This window comes from Eubalaena glacialis, chromosome 5 (genome assembly GCF_028564815.1).
Source record: "Eubalaena glacialis isolate mEubGla1 chromosome 5, mEubGla1.1.hap2.+ XY, whole genome shotgun sequence".
Taxonomy (NCBI): domain Eukaryota; kingdom Metazoa; phylum Chordata; class Mammalia; order Artiodactyla; family Balaenidae; genus Eubalaena; species Eubalaena glacialis.
In genome coordinates, this window is record NC_083720.1 from 152,775,002 (window position 1) to 152,794,918 (window position 19,917).

General features: G+C 41.6%; 1 protein-coding gene across 7 annotated transcripts in view; it reads right to left on the minus strand.

Moving 5' to 3' along the window:
- The window catches only part of RAPGEF2 (Rap guanine nucleotide exchange factor 2), a 248,568-nt gene that overhangs the window by 130,675 nt on the left and 97,976 nt on the right, over positions 1-19,917 (minus strand). For 4 of the 7 annotated variants that reach the window (XM_061192649.1, XM_061192646.1, XM_061192647.1 and 1 more), the window contains exon 4: positions 19,196-19,279. In XM_061192649.1, coding sequence (XP_061048632.1) covers positions 19,196-19,279 — 84 coding nt within the window. Of the gene's footprint in view, positions 1-1,269; positions 1,427-2,385; positions 2,511-19,195; positions 19,280-19,917 lie in introns of those variants that run through there. The other 3 variants (XM_061192652.1, XM_061192650.1, XM_061192648.1) reach the window with 3 other exon arrangements.

A 19,917-nucleotide genomic window follows, 5' to 3' on the forward strand; every position in this document is an offset into this window, starting at 1 on the left:
AAGTGGGGAACAGAGCTTTGTGGAAAGGTGGATTCTCAGAAGCTTGCTCACTCACTGGCTAGCTGAGTGAAAAAGACAAGTCAGCTGTTGTAATTCAGAAGGCAACTCGAATTCAGCAAAATTACAAATGACCATCAAGAGCTTGAGGGTTACCCTGGGAGACTCAACGATGTGAATGTCAAATCTATAAAAACCAAGCCTATTCAGGCAGCTGCTGCCAGAAATTCAACTACTAGCACATCTGCTCCTTTGAAATGGCACTCATAATACGACGTACCAAGATAAACAAAGATATGTTTAAAATTTAAACTCAGTTTTTAAAGTGATGCAGCTTTTTTTTTAACTTTGAATTTAAACTTTAAAAAAAATTATCCCTGTCTTCTGGTAATTTCAGTCTTTCTATGTACACGGGCATTTACATATAAGATACAAATATTAAAATACGTATATAATAACTGTCTTTCAAAAAAGGATGTAGGTAACAGTTATCAATGAGACTAGGTCTGAATACTTAAAAACCTGTTAGCCCTTTCTGTACTTGATGCCAGCCTTTCACAAAAGGCCAGAGAGTTAGAAAGAGATAGGGAGAAATGGAGAAGTATGGTATGTGTGCTTTAAGAATGCTGATAGGCTGCTGATTCTACAAGGTGTGAACATGTAATGACTATAGTCTTTAAATCCTTCTAAATTGTTCTGTAGAAGTACGGTGTATAGCTTGGCTTTCAACTATTAACCTCAATGTAGTTTCAGAATGCCCTGATAACCTTACACTAAACCACCAAAGGTGACAACTAAAAGTGATGCAGACTCACTTTGCATCAACCTATTGGTTCTCTGCGCTATTTAAAAAAAAAAAAAAAAGGCTAAACTCACAGCAAATGATTAATGAAAAGACCACCTGCAGCATAACAAGCAAAGTATTCCTAAAGGCTCATATCCCCTCAGTAAAACTAATTGAGGAATGGCTGCTCCAAAGACAGTTTAACAATCCAGATTTTCACTCCCATTGAGTTATTTTAACGGAACAAATTAAAAATTAAGAATTACAAATTGTTCCTAAAAGTGAAATAAACTAAGTTTAACATTTTTACAGGTGCAAAATGGAATGACTTGATAGTACCCAAAATATGCAGACAAAAAATTTACTGAAAGTAATTAGTCTTCTACATAATGTAAAATAGAGAAAAACGTTACCAGCCTGATAAACTTTCTTTCAAGTTCAAGGCTCACAACAAGAAAGCACCAATGCCTGCAAATATAAAACCTTACCTAGTTTTCATAAATACCCACAGGCTGTGAGTCACCGGACAGGGTTTTGCAGGCTCCTTCGGAGGGAAGGCCATTCTGTCCTGCGTTCCTGTGACCACATTTTCCCCATCCAAGTTCAGTCATGAGCACTTGCTGTGAGTGTGAGTTTCCACGAAAGGCAGTCGCTGAGCACGGAAGCCTCTTCCGTCAGTGGCCCTAAGCTTGCCCTTTGTATGGGCCTCCGCATTCCTGTGGTACGTCAGAACTGCCCAGTGGAATGCAACTCCTCAGTATTGGAATGTAAACTTTTTCACGTCAGGCTACATCCAGAGAGGGAATACACAGCAATCAAACCGTGACTACACTGGTAGGCAATCCTCATTTACAAAATGATTGAAAATGTGATTCTCCAAGATATCAATTTTTCATATCTTCGTTTCTAGGAAATGATAAGCAGTTACTAAAACCTAAAAAATGCCTGGCCTGATGCTCCTAAACCAAAACCAATTTATTTATTTAGGACTTACCAAAAATACTCACATGACACTGTCTTCAGATAGCAGAATAGCAATACACATTAAGAAAAAAAAAAAAAAATCTAACAAGTAACTGCTGATGCAATCAATTCCATTCTCAAAAATCAGTAGACTCTACAGGAATACATTTAACAGAAGAGGACAGTGGCTTTAAAGACATCATAAAAATGCATTTACTCTTTTAAAAATATTTAGTCCTCACTCATGAGTTTAACAAGCAAAAAAAAAAGTAACAGCTATTTAAAACAAAAACATACACACACCAAGTACACATAGAAGCTGTGTGTGTGAACAGGCTATTTCAGAACTATCTGGGAGAACTAAAGAGACAGTTTCTTTCAAGGCTCATTTAGAAGTATTCTAACAGTCATCACCCTGCACAGACGAAGAGAGGTTTGCTCCTCTACACAGCGAATCTCCACATTTTAACCCTCGCTTATAAAAACAGAGCACAGGAAAAAAAAATGACAAGCGAAGCCTCAGAGCTATGTTTTCCCCCCTCTGTTCATTCCTCAGTAGCCTGTGATCTAAGTAACTACAGAAGTGCTAGCCATCTGATACTTATGCTGTTAACATTTCAATCCCTTAAAACAAATCTAACCTGCACTGGCTTCGATATCTTTGAAGCAGCGGCAACAGTGCTGCTTCGCTGTAGAGGAGTTGGGTGTCTGCAGCCTCGAGCCCGCCCCATGGCCCCCGTGTTTTCTCCGGCTGAGTCCACGCGGCTGCAGCCTGCGCTCGGAGCCCGCATGCTTCCTGACGGCCAATTTCCTGCTTCGGTGACCCACCCACCCTCCGGGCTGCAGTTCTGAGTTATGCGTGTCATGTCGTGCAGGGCACTGTTTCCGCATACCAGCCTCATGACCTCAGCGGCAGCCTGACAGACACTCTTTATCAATTTCTATTCATTATCCACTCTCCTAAGTCAAGGGCACGTAGGGGAATCTGCCATGTCTGCTCTCCTCTGAGCCTTCAAGGTCAAACGCTGAGGTGGGCTCGGCAATGCAATTTTGTTATTTAAATGTACCCGAGCTCTACTACACACACTGCTCTCCGCCACCAGAGGGATGCTGAATTGTGCACCTGGCTGGAATGATTATCACGGAGAAGATGAGCATAAATTTATATCAAAACAACATGGGAAAAGTTGAAAGAGGCTGCTTTTGCCATTATTTTTCCCTTCTAGAGAAGAAAGGTGGCTCTTACCTCAGCTGTACGGGGGTGAAGGGAGCAGGCAGTTTTTGTCTCTTGCCACAACCTAAGCAGCAAAGGACAGTAGTGTGATGCTGACTACACTTTGGTGGTGTCCACGTCCTCGTGACCAACTGCTGGGGAACAGCTGAGCTAAACTGATGTGCTGCTATCAGTCTGCTCAGTGGCACAAACAGGTCTCTGCTGATCACGGTGTTCTGTACACAGATGGCAGCTGATCAGGCTGTATAAAAGTTATGGTCCATAACAGCTTTCCCATCAGCTTCTGGACACATGCCTTATCCAAAATGCCTTTGTTGAATCTTCCCCATTTCACTGTGCAAAGCACACTGTGGATGAGCTGAAGAGCCGAGGAAGCTCAGCTCTGAGGTCTTATTTTAAAATAACCTGATTTTGGGACTTCCCTGGTGGCGCAGTGGTTAAGAATCCGCCTGCCAATGCAGGGGACTCGGGTTCGAGCCCTGGTCCGGGAAGATCCCACATGCCGCGGAGCAACTAAGCCCGTGCGCCACAACTACTGAACCTGCGCTCTACAGCCCACAAGCCACAACTACTGAGTCCGCGTGCCACAACTACTGAGCCCACGTGCCACAACTACTGAGCCTGCGTGCCACAACTACTGAGCCCGTGCGCCTAGAGCCCGTGCTCCACAACAAGAGAAGCCACCGCAGTGAGAAGCCCGTGCACCGCAATGAAGAGCAGCCCCCGCTCGCCACAACTAGAGAAAGCCCGTGTGCAGCAACAAAGACCCAACACAGCCAAAAATAAATAAATAAACAAATTTATATAAAAAATAATAATACAATAAAAGAAAATGACTTGACTTTTATAAAATTCGTTAGAGGTAAAATAAACAATTACATGAAGAAATAACTGAACAGACCTATGTAACTTGTTAGTGAGAAAAATGGTAGATGAATTCAAATGAATAGTTCAGATTCGTCCTAACCAGTAAAAACCTGAATTGATCTCAAGAATCAAACATTCAAATAATGGCAACAGAAACATCTGATATTCTTTAAAGGCTTATACGAATGGCACCCAAACCCAGCCACCAGCCTCCCCCAAATCTGGTATATGTCATAGAAGAAGTTGAAATGGCACACGTCTTTATAAAATAGGACCTAAACAATAATTCAGGTCACTTGAATAATACTGCATTCATAAAATTCTTGGAAGTTAAAAGAACACATTTCCAAGAAAGGAAAAGCATAAATTCACACATATGTGTGATTTCTTACAAAGATATCAAGTAATAAAATGTCAATTTATTGAATTCATCTGCATGGAATGTGGACATTTTTCACAAACCATACTTATCTTGTTTTCCCTTGTTTTGTAAATAACTGTTCCTTCTAATTCTACCAACAGTAACCCTGGCAATATTGTTTAACCTGTTTCAGATCTGTTCTTATAGACTGAGGTAGTTAAAAACCTAGTATGTATCATCAAAAAATATTTAGGAATATATTTAATGAAGGCTGTGTATGACCTGTACACTAAAAACTACAAAAGGGGATGTAACTCTACAAAGGAAAATAATAGAAAATCTAAATAAATTATGAGCTATACCACATTCATGGTTTGGAAGGCTCAATATTAAGATAGTAAACCTTCCCAAACTGATCTACAGATTCAATACAATTCCAGTCAAACCCTAACACTGACAAGCTGATTTCAGAATTTATATGGAAAAGCAAAGACATAGAAGAGCTAAATAATTTTGATAAAGAACAAAAGTGAGGGATTTATACTGCAGGATTTTTACTAAAAAGCTACACAAATAAAGATAATGTGGTACTGGTATAAGAAGTGACATGTATCAATAGATCAACAGAAGAAAAGAAAGAGTCCAGAAACAGACCTGAAACAAATTTGGTCTATTGATTTTTAATAAATGTGCCAAGGCAACTTAATGCATAAAAAAATGTTCTTTTCAATAAATAGTTCTGGAACAGATGAATATCTGTATCGAGAAGCACAAGCCAAACCTCAACCCTTACTTACACCACACACACAAATTAAATCAAAATGGATCTCAGACCTAAATGGAAGAGCTAAAACTATTAAATTTCTAGAAGAAAAACATGAGAAAACCTTTCTGACATCAAGTGAAGAAAAGATTTCTTAAACAGGACCCCAAAAGTACAAACTATAAAAGAAAACACTGACATAAATGGACTTCATTAAGGTAGAATGTTTTTGCTTTTAAAAGACACAGTTAAGAAAAAGGCAAGCCACAGATTGGAAGAAAATTTTTGCTAAATATATCTAAAGAAGGAATTGTACCCAGAATACATAAAGAACACACTCAAAAATAAGACAGTCAATTCAATATTTTTTTAATGGGCAAAATCCAATTTTTTAAAAAAACTGTTTGAAATGGGTAAACTAACGCTTCCAAGAAGATATGTGAATGGCCAATAAACACATAAAAAAATTCTCAACAACACTAGTCTTCAGAGAAACACGTAATAAAACCACAGTGAGATGACCGTCACATATACACTAGAGTGGCTAAAATTACAAAGATGGACAATACCAAGTGTTGGAGAAGATGTGGAGCAACCAGAACTCTCAAAAACTGCTAGTGGGAAGGGAAAATGTTACAGCCACTATGCAAAACAGTGTGACAGCTCCTTATAAAGCTAAACATACATTTACCACATAACCCAGCAATTCCACTCCTAGGTATGTATTCAAGAAGTCATGAAAACATATGTCCACACAAACAGAAGCCACAAACTGGAAGCAACCCAAACCATCATTTTCAAACTATGTTTCGTAAAAATTAATACTACCTCACTTACAAAATTCAATAGGATTTATAATATCTGGCATCCCCTTTACATAAGAATTGGCAATATATTGCATGACTTGCTTCAAAATAGGACTGGAATGGGCAGTAAAGAAAAAGTTTAGTTGTCGAAGTCTGTCCCTATAGGCTTCTGACATGATAAGCATCTCTTTTTTGCCTCTGTATTCCCCCTATTTACCTGCCCCTCCACCCTCCTCTCCCCTGCCCTCTCCTTCCCCCAAAGCTTTCCAGGTGACTCAATGTCCAGATCATGTCTTCATACTCCCTGCAGCTCCCCTGTCTGTCAAAGCACGAACCATTACCTGCCCTAAAATCAAAAATACTCATTTCACCTCTAATATCCACCCACCTCAACCCCTCTGGATTAGGCTGTAGCTGTCAAATGCATCACACTGCCAGACACGCAAGTTCTAAGCATCTTTTAGTTCATCCTCTCCCTTATCTATAATTTCAGTCACTAAATTCCATCATCAGTCCTCCTAAACTACTCTCACATCGAATTCTATTTCCATGAAAACACTGGTCAGGCCCTTGACCTTGGCCAACCAAGGCCACAGAGATGGGGTTCCTATCTCTAGTCCCAGCTTTAAGGCATCTTCCAGGGTCCCCTCATTCACTCATCTTAAAACTCCAGGGCTTGCACCTTGGTTCCACGGTCATTAGCCCAGCTGCTCAGTTCAGATCTGACTGACCAACTGCTTGTAAGCTTTGAAAACAGGAGTATAAAGTCCAGCCCAGATTGTAGTGACTGAAAACCTCCAGAGCCTGGACCTCAGTGCTGTACCCATTCTAAGCCAGGTGAATCCAGTAACAGGCCCAGTTCGGTCAAACCTTTCATGTTATCTCCTAACCATCTTTATTGCCAAATGCAAGGACTCGAAACAAGGTTTTTTCTACTTTTTGTTCCAAAAGCACATTCTTAGAAAAGTTAAAACATACTTCTCAGGCTTGAGAGGCTATCAGGCAGCTCTTCTCCATTTATTTGAAGGACAATAATTACTCTGTACTCTGACATAAATAATCAAAAAAAATCTCTGCTTTAGCCACAATGATGCTTCCATACACAAAATTAACTATATATATATATTTATATATAAAATATAACTATATATACTATAAACTACATATAACTATATAAATTAACTATATACAAAATTAACATACAAAAGTTTACTTAATATATGTCAATATTACCTCAATTCTTTTTAAAGTTCACTTAAATAGGATAATGATTATAAAACCTTGAAGACCCTATTCATTCTGTTTCCAAAATTATGTATTAGTTAAAATCCAAGATGAAGTGACAAAGTGGTAAACTGAAATGGTCTCAAAATTCTGAATAAGAATTAATTATTTTTATTATAGACTATAAACTACCATGGCAGCAGAAAACCTCTGATATACATACACACATACTTATATACATTCTGGATATGATTTAGACTGATGAAAGAAGATAGTTTTCCTATTTGTAAAACTGAATTAAGTATGAACACTTAATGGTGGTTTTCTAACTGCACCCTAATGAACCAAAAAATAATAATAAAAATAAAATACAGGAAAGTGTTGGACAGATTTTGGCCATTGCCCTAATTAAAAAAATTATCTGAAAATGTTTAAGAAATAACAAAGTTATCTTAATGAAACCGACACACTAAGCAGTTTACAGCTATAAAATGTAAAGTGAGTCATCAGTAAAAGATAATGTAAAAATTATCCTTAAATGTCTGACTCAAAAAAGACTTCTAAAAGCAGAACTAAAAAAATCCAGTTATTTGATGTTTATGTAGATCTATATAACACATGAACATTCAATACCAGAAATTATATTTTATATTTAACTGCAAAAATATCCAACACCTATAAAGCCATAAATGTGTGGCAAAAATAAGAAATATCTAAGGAAATAAATTTTTTTAATATTTTGAACTTACAGTTCAATATTCTAATCAGTAATAAATATTAAGCTGGCGGCTCTTAAACCCACATTATATTTAATTAAATTCTAACATAAAAAAGGCAGTGATATACATGTCTAAGCTATTATTTCACTTTACTTAAACTATTTCTTAATTCTTGAAGTACTTTTAAAGAATTTTTAGTACATCTAAAAAATAAAGTGGGGTTCATAGTACAGAATAAATTCATTTTCTTTAACATTCAAATATATGACTGGTGTTGTCTATTATATATAACATGTACCTATATATTATATATGTAATTTTATAGTCAATGTAAAATAAAAGAGGGTCCCTGAACTACGGTTAATTGGAAATTTTATTTTAATAGACATTCCAGTTTTACCAAGTATAATTTGCTTCTTCTATGAATCTCTCTCTTAGCGACAGCCTTACTCTCGTCATTTTCTGTCAGTGTCCCCAATACTGAAAGTATATTTCTTTAAACAAAACCCAATTTAGTTGCTATGTATTTTAAGACACTTTGAACTCATACAGGTGAAACAGTAACTCACACACCCCTCCAAACCAACCCTTCCCCAAAATAAGTGTGCACACACATGGTTGGGAGTTCCTTTATGCTTAGCAGCAGACAAACAATTCCAACATTTTACAGAGAAAAACAATACTGTATTTCATTGACGCATGCATGTCAGACTTGAAAACCTTTATGAAATGTAATATTTACTTTTGCAAGAGAAATCCAAACATCACTGCAAATACGGACTTCTAGGATGAAATCACACACTCAGTTATACGAGGACCATAGATGACTAACTTCCTGACTGAAGACTTCAAGCATTAGGTGACCTGTGATACCACATCATCTCTACACACAAACACATCAGAGATCTTCCTTTGAAGGCTACTTACTTTGTTAGGGCACCACCAACGCCAGCAGTCCAAGGACCATGGAAGCCTGACTTACGTGTACCGCTCACCTGCGAAGCTGTAGTTATAGCAACCAAATTCCCAACTGGACCCAGCCACCGAGCTCCCTCTCTAGAGAACAGTGCTGCTCTGAGGATCAGGTATCACATCGGAGAATGGTCTAAATGATGCTAACATCATGTTAGCTTTCCAAGGTGAAGATGCTGTGTACTGGGGCAGGAAGTATAGCTGATACCCAAAGGGGGAATGTTTTAGTATATCCCACTGTATCTTTTAACATATTTTACCCTATTCCTTTAATTTATACATCTACCTTATTGCAAATTTAACACAGCATGTATTTACATCAAGTGCAACTAAACTCTCCCTTCGATAGCATCAACTCTAGTCAAACCAAGCTCACATTTGTTTCAAGATGTATTTGCCTTATTTGGAGCTCCTTCCCAGCGCTTCCTTAAAATCTTTAATATATATGTTTACCTTATGTGTGTGTGTGTGTGTGTGTCCTGGGAATACTTGGACTTGAGTCAACCTCAGGTAGAACAAGTGGAAGTTATAGATGATGTAACAGCTGAAGGAGCAAGGCAAAGGGCTGAGGAACAGACAGGTCTAGTAAAGAAAGGTAATTGACAAAATAAGAGAGCGTGAGGGAAACTAAAGAGGCTGCTGGCTGCCTGTTCCAATATCCATTCTCCTCTTTCTCCTTAGAAGGATATTTTTATGTTATTATTTTCAGGGGCATAATTCATATCAGAATAAAAGACTACATGCCTCAGGCTCCTGGGCGGCCGGAAGCGGCCATATGACCACACCTGGACAATGTGAATGTGAAGAGAAACGTTGTTTCAAGGATGGAAGTTAACTTTTTTGCTCGTCTGCCTTTCCCCTGCTTCTAGCTCCCACTGCAGACGTGATGGCTGGAGTTTGGCAGCCAGTTTGTGCCCTGAGTGGACGCTGAGTGGAAGCTATGAGCCGAGAAGAAGGATGGGGACCTAGGGCTGTCCTGGCCGTGGACCTTCAGGGTTCTCTTACGGGAGAGAAAAAGTAGCTCCTGCTATGCTTATGCAATTGTTTTATGCAACCAATATTAATAATTTCACTGTAATTAACACAGACGGCAAACGAACGATACCCGGTAAGATGCCGTCTGCCCTTTCCCCTCTCCCATGCCCTGCACAGATGACGCGGTGCCTCCACCCCGGGCTCCCTGGACCCGTTCTTCCGACACACTGCAGCCCCGTTCCCTCCCAACTCTTCTCCTCTATACTAATCTGACTTCCAATAAACCATAGCTTATTACAAGTGATTTCTAAAAGGGATTAATTAGCTTAGCATAGTATTGCTAAGCTCCTTTTTAAAGTGATTTTTTAAAGGGCACGTTAAAAATATAATCCTGAACCAGTACGATTCAACGAATACTTACTGAATGCCTGCTCTGTGCTAGGCACCGGGGAAGCAAAGATGGACAATACAGCCCAGGCCTTTAAAGACTCTCACAGTTGAGAAAGCATGTGCTTTTCACAGGTGAGGAGGGGTGAGGTGGCCGTCCCAGCAGAGGGAGCGGCCCGGCAAGGTGGGCCTGAAGACGTCCTGAGCTGCCCTGCACACCTCGCTGTAGAGGCTGGGTTTTATCTGTTTGGTGGCTGAATGTCACTTAAGCTCCTTAAGCAAGGGATCAACAAGCAAAGTCTGAGCTTTTAAACGATGATACGGCTTCATACGGAAGCAGTCCTGAGGGCAGGTGGGGAGGTGCTCTGACAGAGCAGGTGACAACTTAACAAAGGCCCTGGCGGTGGTGACCGAGGCAGGTGACTTGACAGGTACGGTCGTTCCTAACTCTGAAGGGTTACTTGCTAAAAGAAAACAAAAAAAACAAAAAGCAATTGTCAGGAGAGAAAAGAGAGGCCAGAACCGAGACTCAAAGAAATTTCTAGAGCAGGTGACAAGCTGTCGATGAAGCCATCAGAGACAGAAGCAGCATTCCAGACACGTATCCTCAGTCCCAGGGCCTGGGCGTGCCCGTAAGCCCTGCTCCCCTGGCCCCGTTACTGCGTCCCTGGCAAAGCACAAAGCCAGCAGTGCCCACACCTCCTGCTCCACGCCTGCCCCCAAACACCTGCCAGGGAGTGGGCGGGGCATAGATGACCACATGCCAGTGACCACTGGTAGTAAGTGGGCACTCAACACTCCCTCTGTGTCACCTCCTCCCTCTCTGTCAAAACCCCTCGGCGCCCACCACGGGGCTCCCACACCCACCCATGGATCTGTGGCTCTGATCGAGAGCACATAAAAGGGGGCAGCGCTCACACTGTTTCCAAAGCCAACACCTGCCCTGTCGTGGGCTTCACCCACTTCCGCAGCAGCCCCACTCCTTCCTGTACGAAGCCCTGTGTGCTGGGTCCCTCCCATCCACCCACAAACACGCTCTGGCCTCTACTGAAGAGACAGGTCCCCCTGGACCTCCAGCCTCCACCCCGCTTCCCCGCTCCTCTTTACAGTGAAATTTCTGGAAATGATGAAACTTCTCTTTCTCCAGTGCTCATCTCCACAACGAGCTCCACTTGACTGAGACGGGCTCACTCAGGCCACCTGTGACCTGCAGGGTGTTAAGCCCAAGGTCACGTCTCCAGTCTCACCCTACCGACCGTGAAGCAGCAGACAAGCAGACCGCCCCCGCCCTTCTGCCCACAACACCACCACCCCCTGGCTCTGGGGGTCACACAGCAGCACCTCCGTGTGTCAGCACCACCGTCCAGGCAGGCACGTGGAGGCTCGACTACACTTGCAGGGCGGCCGGGTAACACAGAAGGAGACGCACATCAACACCAGCAGGGGAGCCGCTCAGGACAGAGGCCAGGACAGAAGGGCGCGTTCGTAGTAAGCAAGCATCAAGCGCCCTCAAAGAGACAAAACGAGTAGCCGAGGGTGAGGTCTGATTCTGGAAATCAGTTCCAGTCATTTTGTTCATCACTATTGATCACCCTTGTGGTAAACACTCCCCTACGATATGAAGGTGTTAGGACACTATCCCTCCTAGGGATTAGGCATAACAGATTCATATTTAGAAGAACAATACAGCCACCATTTACTCTTGATAACTCTCTGTTTAACTTAATAGTTACTTAACCTATGAAGTAGAATGCTTTGGTGATCTGATACAGGTATGTCAGCTTAACTGCTGCTGGGCTGGATGTGGAGAAAATAACTGTAGAAGATTGAGGGAAAACAGTCAAGTCCAAGAGGACCAGCTCTCACACTCTCTCTCTCTCACACACACACACACACACACACACACACACCCCTTTATGCACGCAGGTGTATATTTTAATCCAATTATACATTCAGCTATACATATGTTTCCATGTGCAGATCAAATTGAACATTTTTAAGTTAAAAGTTAAAACAGAAGTGCATTTCTATGACTCCATGCCTAACCAACTATTTCATTAACTGGTCAATGACAGGTCCAATCACCCGCTTCTCCAAAACAATGTGATAATGGGCTACACAAAACAACGGCTGAGATAAGTAGTTCTTCTTAGCCCTCACTCTGCTGTTAATCCACTCGCTTTAGGTCACTCCAAATAACCACCGAACAAAGTCTTATGGTTTCTCTTGGAAGTAAGGGAGGGAAGGAGGGAGGAAGGATGCTTTCAAGAAATACGAGAAACTTCTAACAGAAAAGAAATATAAAGAAAACTAGAAAAGCTTATTATCGCCTCATTTAATCCTGTTATAAGTTTCTGATATCTCCCCATGTGAGAAGGTATCTTTTATCTTTTTTATCTCCTCATTAAAACTCAATGAGGCAGTTTTCAGATGATTCAGTTTTTCTTTTGTCTTTCTATTTTCCCCATCCCGTCTTCCATAACCACGCTTTCCCGCTGAGCTTAATCTGTGCCGCCATTGTTGGGATTGTGCCAACACTTGGAGGTAAACCTCACCTGTAAGGGACAATTTCCAGAACTCTGATCCCCGCTTCTCTTCACACCTTTCGGATACATGCCCAATAAGGGCGCCCTTCCATGACATAATTCACCTGCGAGTTGTTTTTAAAATGCCATCGTCCATCTCCAATAAGGCATCACATGACGAAACAAACTTGTGCCCTTTCCAAGAATATGATATTCTAATCCTATACAGCCCTTTACGTGGAATAAGGAATATTTAATTGTGCCTTCAGTCCCTACCACAGAGACACAGAATCATTCTCCCATTGTTTCACCTTCTTTCACTACTGAAAACAACTGGCAAGTTCTCAGAGCAATCAATTAACCTACCACGTAGCACTGGCAAGCAGAAAGGAGGCCTGCGATTCTTCATCTCAAGTAGCTCATTGTTTGTCATGTGAGTCAAAATGAGAATAGTATATCAGCCTCTCAGAACTGATTCGTTAAATGTCTTGTTTCCCCACTTATCCTCATCATAGCTGCCAGCTCTAATTTAAAATGTGATTATCGAGAGTACCATGGCATAATTTTAATTTTTAAATTGTGGGTGTATTTGGTATCAGCAGCAAAGAAGCACTAACCGTAGGTGGACACAGCTACCGCGGTGCAAATCGATGCTGCACGCCCTTCTCCGACCTGTGCCAGCGTTATCGGAGACCTGAGGGACCAGCGGCCCTGGGCCTTCCAGCCACGCGATGCAGGTTTGTAAACTGGACTCTCGTGAACGGCACCATCACTGATGCCTGGCAACTACTCCACGCCCGGAAGTGCACGTCTATTCCAGACAAACGGTCCTCCTCTCGTGGCCCTACTTGAGCTCCTGCCCATCTCTGCACTGGCGTCCTTGACTCCTACTTCTGTGCTGTCACCTTCCTGTGTGCAGATTTCCTTTCCAACCACTGCCCCACAGTCTCAACCATCAACCCAATTCAAAATTCACTTCCTCAAGAGCCACCCTCGACGACCATCCACATACATTACAATACCCCTGTCCTTGAGGGGATTTTGCCTTCGCTGTGGCCTTTGCTACACCGATTCACACTGAACCGTTTAATGACCCCTGGGCGATTTTTTCATGTTGCACATACGATGGCCTCGTGTCCCCAGCCAGGTATTAAATTAGCTGCCCGCAGGGAGGAGACCACCTTGCTTCCACGCAGACACCAGAACTCAGAGACCAAAGAGCAGGGCTTCCCGCAAGTTTCAACCGAAGTTGGAAATAACGCGGAAATATGCCTCAAAATTGGAACTCTACCAAACCTACTTCAGAATGAGATAGAATAACCCATAAACACGAAAAGGGCCCGTGAAACAACCCTACATTTTGATGGCATTTCCATGTTCAGCCATTCCCACGGACAGCACTTGGCCAGTTACAGAACTGATCTCTCACGCCACGTGTAGCGTACAGACTGCTTTGCCTACTAGGTCTGCCGCCTGACAAAACCTGGTACCTAGACCCTAAGGCCCACGCATTGGAAGCTTCGCCCCTCTGTAGAGGCCTTTGTCCCGATTCCCTCTGGCTCCTGGCTTTAATTATGTACCTTCTCTTGGCATCTTCCAAGTTCCGAGGCTTACGGCTAGTCTGGGCTTATCTTTTCCTTCAGCCTTACAGGCCCTACCCTGGTACTGCACTGATGTGAAGGGGAAGAGACTGTGTACTGATTGCTCTGAATGTGAAAAATAGAGACAGTTTTTGACTGTCAGAGCAATAAAAATATTATCTATTTATGATTAAATATGGGGTGCACAATCATTTCTATTAAAAGGCCTTCCTTGGAGGCCTCTATGATAAAATTGATTCTACTGAGAAAATCAGATTCAATGTTTTCGTAGGAGTGTTTTTTTTCCCCAAGATTGTGACTAACATAAATTCAAGAAGAGTCTGTCTAACAATAATACTTCACATCTGATACATCTAGTGTACCGGTTTTTTTGCAAGTAAGTATAAAAATGATTGCTATATTGGTAGAAAAAGATTCCAATTCTATGAGTTAATATGCAACCTAGGTAAGGGAATTAATTCCCTGGCGGTCCAGTGGTTAAGACCCTGCGCTTTCACTGCCGAGGGCCTGGGTTCAATCTCTGGTCAGGGAGCTAAGATCCCGCAAGCTGTGTGGTACAGCCAAAAAAAAAACCACTTAGGGAAGCTATTTCCTTCTCTAATAAACAACCCAAACAGCAAGTTGAAAGTTTAGAAACACAGTCTGGGCCTATCGTTACTACCTAAATTATTGCATAGAATTATCAGCCTTTCAAAGAAGTCAGCAGCCAAAAAATAACATTAATCCAAGTTACTATTCTGTGACTTTGCTATAAATAGGCTTCAGCACTGTAGAGTGGGGGTACTTTTGAAAGTGAGAAGATTTAAGAATATAATAATTTCTATTACAGAGTTCCTCAAATACACTGATTTAGAGCACATTAGGGCAATAAACATTATTAATATTTTCCTGCCCACTGTGTACAGAAAACCAAATGTTCTTTTAAAAACGATTTCTAAACCTGCACCTTCAGCTAAGATAATTTTCCTCTATCGATTCCCTGCCCCAATGCTGCTGCAAATGATGCCTTTGACAAACTTTGGGGGGGAAACGCCTTCTTCAAGACACTTCCCTACCCTCTGCCTGTCACTGTCTTAATACACCAATCTACATACCACGACTATGGACACAGACATCAGGGCACAGCCTGGACCACAGCTGCTAACTGCTTTGCTTACAGGCTTGGAAAAACACGTACCGTTTACACCATTTCTATGTCCATCTACGGCAAGTGTCCACTCTGGCCTTTTCCTAAATGCGGATGAGAATAACCTCTGCTGTACTGCTGCCTTGCCTTAGCTCACCCTCCTTCTACTCATACAAAGACACTGAATTGTATCAACGGCATTACACGCAACATTATAAGTGACATGACCGCCACCTGTGCAAATATCCATGTTTCACAGCTCGGTAAACTTCTAATAGGTTTACAACAAAACTCATAAAACAACACCTTATCACTGACATGGCGTGGAGCGGGGCAGAGTGAATAGGTTGTCACTGACAGTCACAAAGGGATTCATAAGCTCCACAAATGTTAAAAATCTCATCAAGGAATAATAGTCATGCTTGAATAACCAAAATACAGAACAACCTTTATCTGTCTACAAATAAAAACAAAAACATAAAATGCTGGCCTAAATGTCAACTGAGGAATTCAATAAAGCTCATGAAATCTGGAAGCCAAAGGGCAGATTTTCTGCAGTGTACACCACCCTTCCTACTGGATGATATCACATGTCAAGGCAATTTCATGAGAATTAGTCAAAAATGTGAAAATGTTGTCCAAAGTGCTTTGATCCAAAACTAACTGTTCGGGGTGAATTACCCATCAAAATGAGTTGAAACTTTCAAGAGAATGGTCAGGTTACTTACTATATATACGGATAACCAATTTCCAGGCTAACATGAGAAAAACATGGTAAATGGAGAGAGTCATCTGTGAACTAGTTGTTGCATAAAACCAGACTGCTACTAACACCTTGTCCACATGATGCTTTAATCAAATCTCAGTGTTTCCTGGAGAGGAAAATACCTATGACTCACTAATGTTAACCTTTAAGGTAGGACCAGCAGAGGGCCCTTCTTACGAAAACAATCTCAGGACTGTCCCTAAGGCAACATCTCCAAAGGAAACAAATAACTCGGATGCAGCAAAGGTCACCAGGCGCAACGTGAAGAAATAACCTATAAATAGCGCTGGCTTGTCATTCAGTCAGAAACACCATCCCTTCTTCACCTCATTACAGCCCTGACTCGCCGGCATTTGACAGACAGCCAGAGAAAGAGTAACGCATGTCATCTTTGAAAATAATTAGACGTGGAAGCCAATGTATTCATCAAACAGGCCTGAACTGCAAGTCCTCTTTCTTGTAGAACAGCGGTCTTCTGAACACTGGGTTCCCGTTCCACAAGTTAGGACAAGCTGTCACTTGAAGCTGATGATGGCTGGTAGTCAGGAAAGATGGCCACAGGCTCCTGTGCCGTTCTGGGGACTCAGTCTGTAGATTTCATTTGTACAGCAGACCTTGTATCACGGCGTCGCTAACCTGGGTTCTCTCTAAGATGCATAAACTTCAAATCACATTCCTTATACCATTATTTATAATAAAAAGTATCAAAACCTTACTCTGTACAATTATTAACCAAACTGTGGAAAGTTCAAATAACTGAACATTCAACAGACATCCTAATGCATAACGAGTAAGCCTTTACAAAGAGTTTTTGACATTAATGAGTCAAGCGAATACAAACTCTTTCACTGAAATTAGCAAGACATTAAACTGTTTATAAAGTATGCCCTTAAGTATGTAGAACACATACATGTAAGGCTAGATGGGAAAAGACTAGAATATTAAAGGATGATTATCTTGGATGACAGACTTCAGAGGATATTTTTCCTTACCTTTACCTTTGAGCATTTATATAGTAATTATCATTAGTTTTTACATTAAAATTATATGTAATTTTTAAAACATGCCTATGCTTAAATATTACTTGCCTCTACCCACCTCCAAGTTTGGAAATAGAGTCAGAGCCCCCAGAAAGAGAGCAAATAGTAGGTCCTGTGTTTGAAGGAAGAGTGTTCTATTTAACTCCTCTGGGAAACAGAATCCCTGAATGACGGGACTCATTCACAGGGTCACACCAAGCCTCCCGGGCAGATTTCGAGGATGGACAACCACCCACCAGCCTGAACTGCCAGAGTTTCCTCGGTCATAAAATGCAGGTAACATCTTGCTAAAAATGCAAAACCTAATTCTGATCATGTGAGTACATCAGACAAAAGCAAATTGAGGAACATCATACAAAACACCTGACTCTTCGAAAATATCAAAGTCCTGAAAGATAAGGAAAAACTGAAGAACTGCCAGTGACTGGAGAAGACTAAGGAGCAATAAAAAATAAATGCAAGGCGGGATCCTATTTAGGATCTTGGAACAGAAAAGAACGCCTAGTGGAAAGTCGGTGAAGTTCAAAGATCTGTAGATTAGTTAATAGTACTGCACCAAAGTGAATTTCCTGGTTTTATTCATTGTATTATGGTCACACAAGACGTTATAATTTTAGGAGAAGCTGGATGAGGGGGGTATATGGGAACTCTACTATTTTTTTGCAATTTTTCTGTAGGTCTAAAATTAGTTCAAAATTAAAAGTTTAAAAAAAAAATGCAGGTAACGACCATACCTACTTCAAACGACAGTCATGAAATTAAATGATTTATATATAAATAAAGCTTTTCAAATGATGCCTGGCAGACAGAAAGCACTACCTACCGAAGCCTTAGCTACTGTTCTCTCATCATTTTAGTACCACTACAACTACGACTTCTGTTTATGACTACGACCAGGGCTACTACCATCCTGTAACTAGTGCTACTGCAAGAGCAACAAACAGGCAATGGCTCTTCCCTCCCTCACGGGGCCATTTTCCAAGTAGAACAATGCCTGCCGAGCTGATCTGGGAGGAGCAGGAGGGTGGGGAGGCCGGGGAACCACACCGGAGGCTTCTCCCATCGGAGATGGCACCTCGGGCCTCCTTCCTGCCACCCTGGGCCCATCCCGGCACCTCCTGCACCTCACCAGGCCGATACAAATCACCTCTTCCCGTCTCGCTTACTCTTTTTACAAACATTTCTAAAACACATTCTTCACATGTCCCTGACCCATTCTGAATGATTTATCAAGAACGTATCTTAATATTTTTATGAGAGAGTTAGGTTATAGGAGGTGGGGAGTGGAGGAGTGTAGATTGCTATGCTTTAATAAATTTAGTCAATTTATTTATTCAGTAATTTTAAATAAAGATACTTAATCAGTTAAAATCTTTAAATCTTTAGTCAAAATAAACATACTTAATTGTGAAACACACACAATGAGGGGAGAAAAATCACTCCCGAAACTCAGTGGTTCCAGGGACCCTCAGGAACCCGCACAGGGGCAGCGCGTTGGTGGCAGGGGAGCCCTGAACCTCTCTGGCCACAGCTGCTTGCAACTAGGTAACCGCTGCCCCGGCCCGGCCCCCCAGACTGCGGCCCGAAGATCCGAAGAAAAGACATGGGCACGGCCGCCAAATGGTGCACACTTTAGGGACACAGGCCATAAACCAACAGTCAGCACCCAGGAGCCAAAGTCCCAGGGAGAACGTCCCCAGGGGTGACCTAGTCCCTGGTTTGTTTCTCGTCCCACGTGGGCCCCCGGAACCCTCTCGGCTTCTCTTTAGATGTGTATGCGACCCCCTGTTACGGAGGCAGTTTTCATTCCCTCTGAACACACGAGCCCTCAACTAGCCGGGTACATCCACGTAACACGTCACCAGCACGTCCTTTGTCCTTGCCCTTTGTTAAAGAGGTTGAATCAGGTTTTACAACATAGAAGAGCCCTTTCTTAAGATTTATATACCAACACCCCGAGGTACTGCTTTGCTTTGTGTCAGTAGAACAGGAAATCCGACGAGAGAGGAATTCAGGAAAAGAACTCATTCTGCAAAAGGATTTCAAGCTCCACGGAAACTCTACTCCAGAACGTCTATCCAATACCTGCTTCGTGGCAGAAACATGGATTCCTTGATGAACACGGAACCAGAGAGGAGGATGTACCAGCAGGTCCCAATATCATCAGGACTGAAAAGAGAAGATAATAAAATCAGATGATTATCTCCAACAAAAAAAATTAAAATAACAACATACAAAGCACACAGTATCTATGTTACTCGTAGAATCCTGAAGAACAATGAAATGTCATAAAACACACACCTAAAATACCATTCTTCAACTATTGGAATTAAAAATTATTTTTCACACCTAAATAAGCTAAAGATATTTATCAGTATACTTAAATGTTTTAACCATTCCTTAGACCTATAGCACCTACCATTCCAAGTTTTGTATTTTTGTTTAATTTTTTTGAGCTGAAAATACTTTCCCTTGCTTCATGAAACAAAAAAACAAAGAGGTAAACAGCGGACCTGAGTTTTCCCACCCTTTCCCCCGTCTCCCAAGCCCCGACATTTCTCCACCACACTCGCGGGCATCTTTCAGAACTTCCTCATGCACACACAAAGATGGACATACATTCTTACCCCTCCACCCTCTTCTTTTTACAGAGAAGATGGCACACACTACAGAGCTCTTTCCTCTGTGCTAACGCAGAGATCTTTCTATCAGGAGACAGCTGTCTTGTTGGATGTGCCTTATTTGACTTAAGCAAGCCCCTACTGCTGGTCATTTCAGTGGTTTCTCATGTATGCAGTTATTTTAAA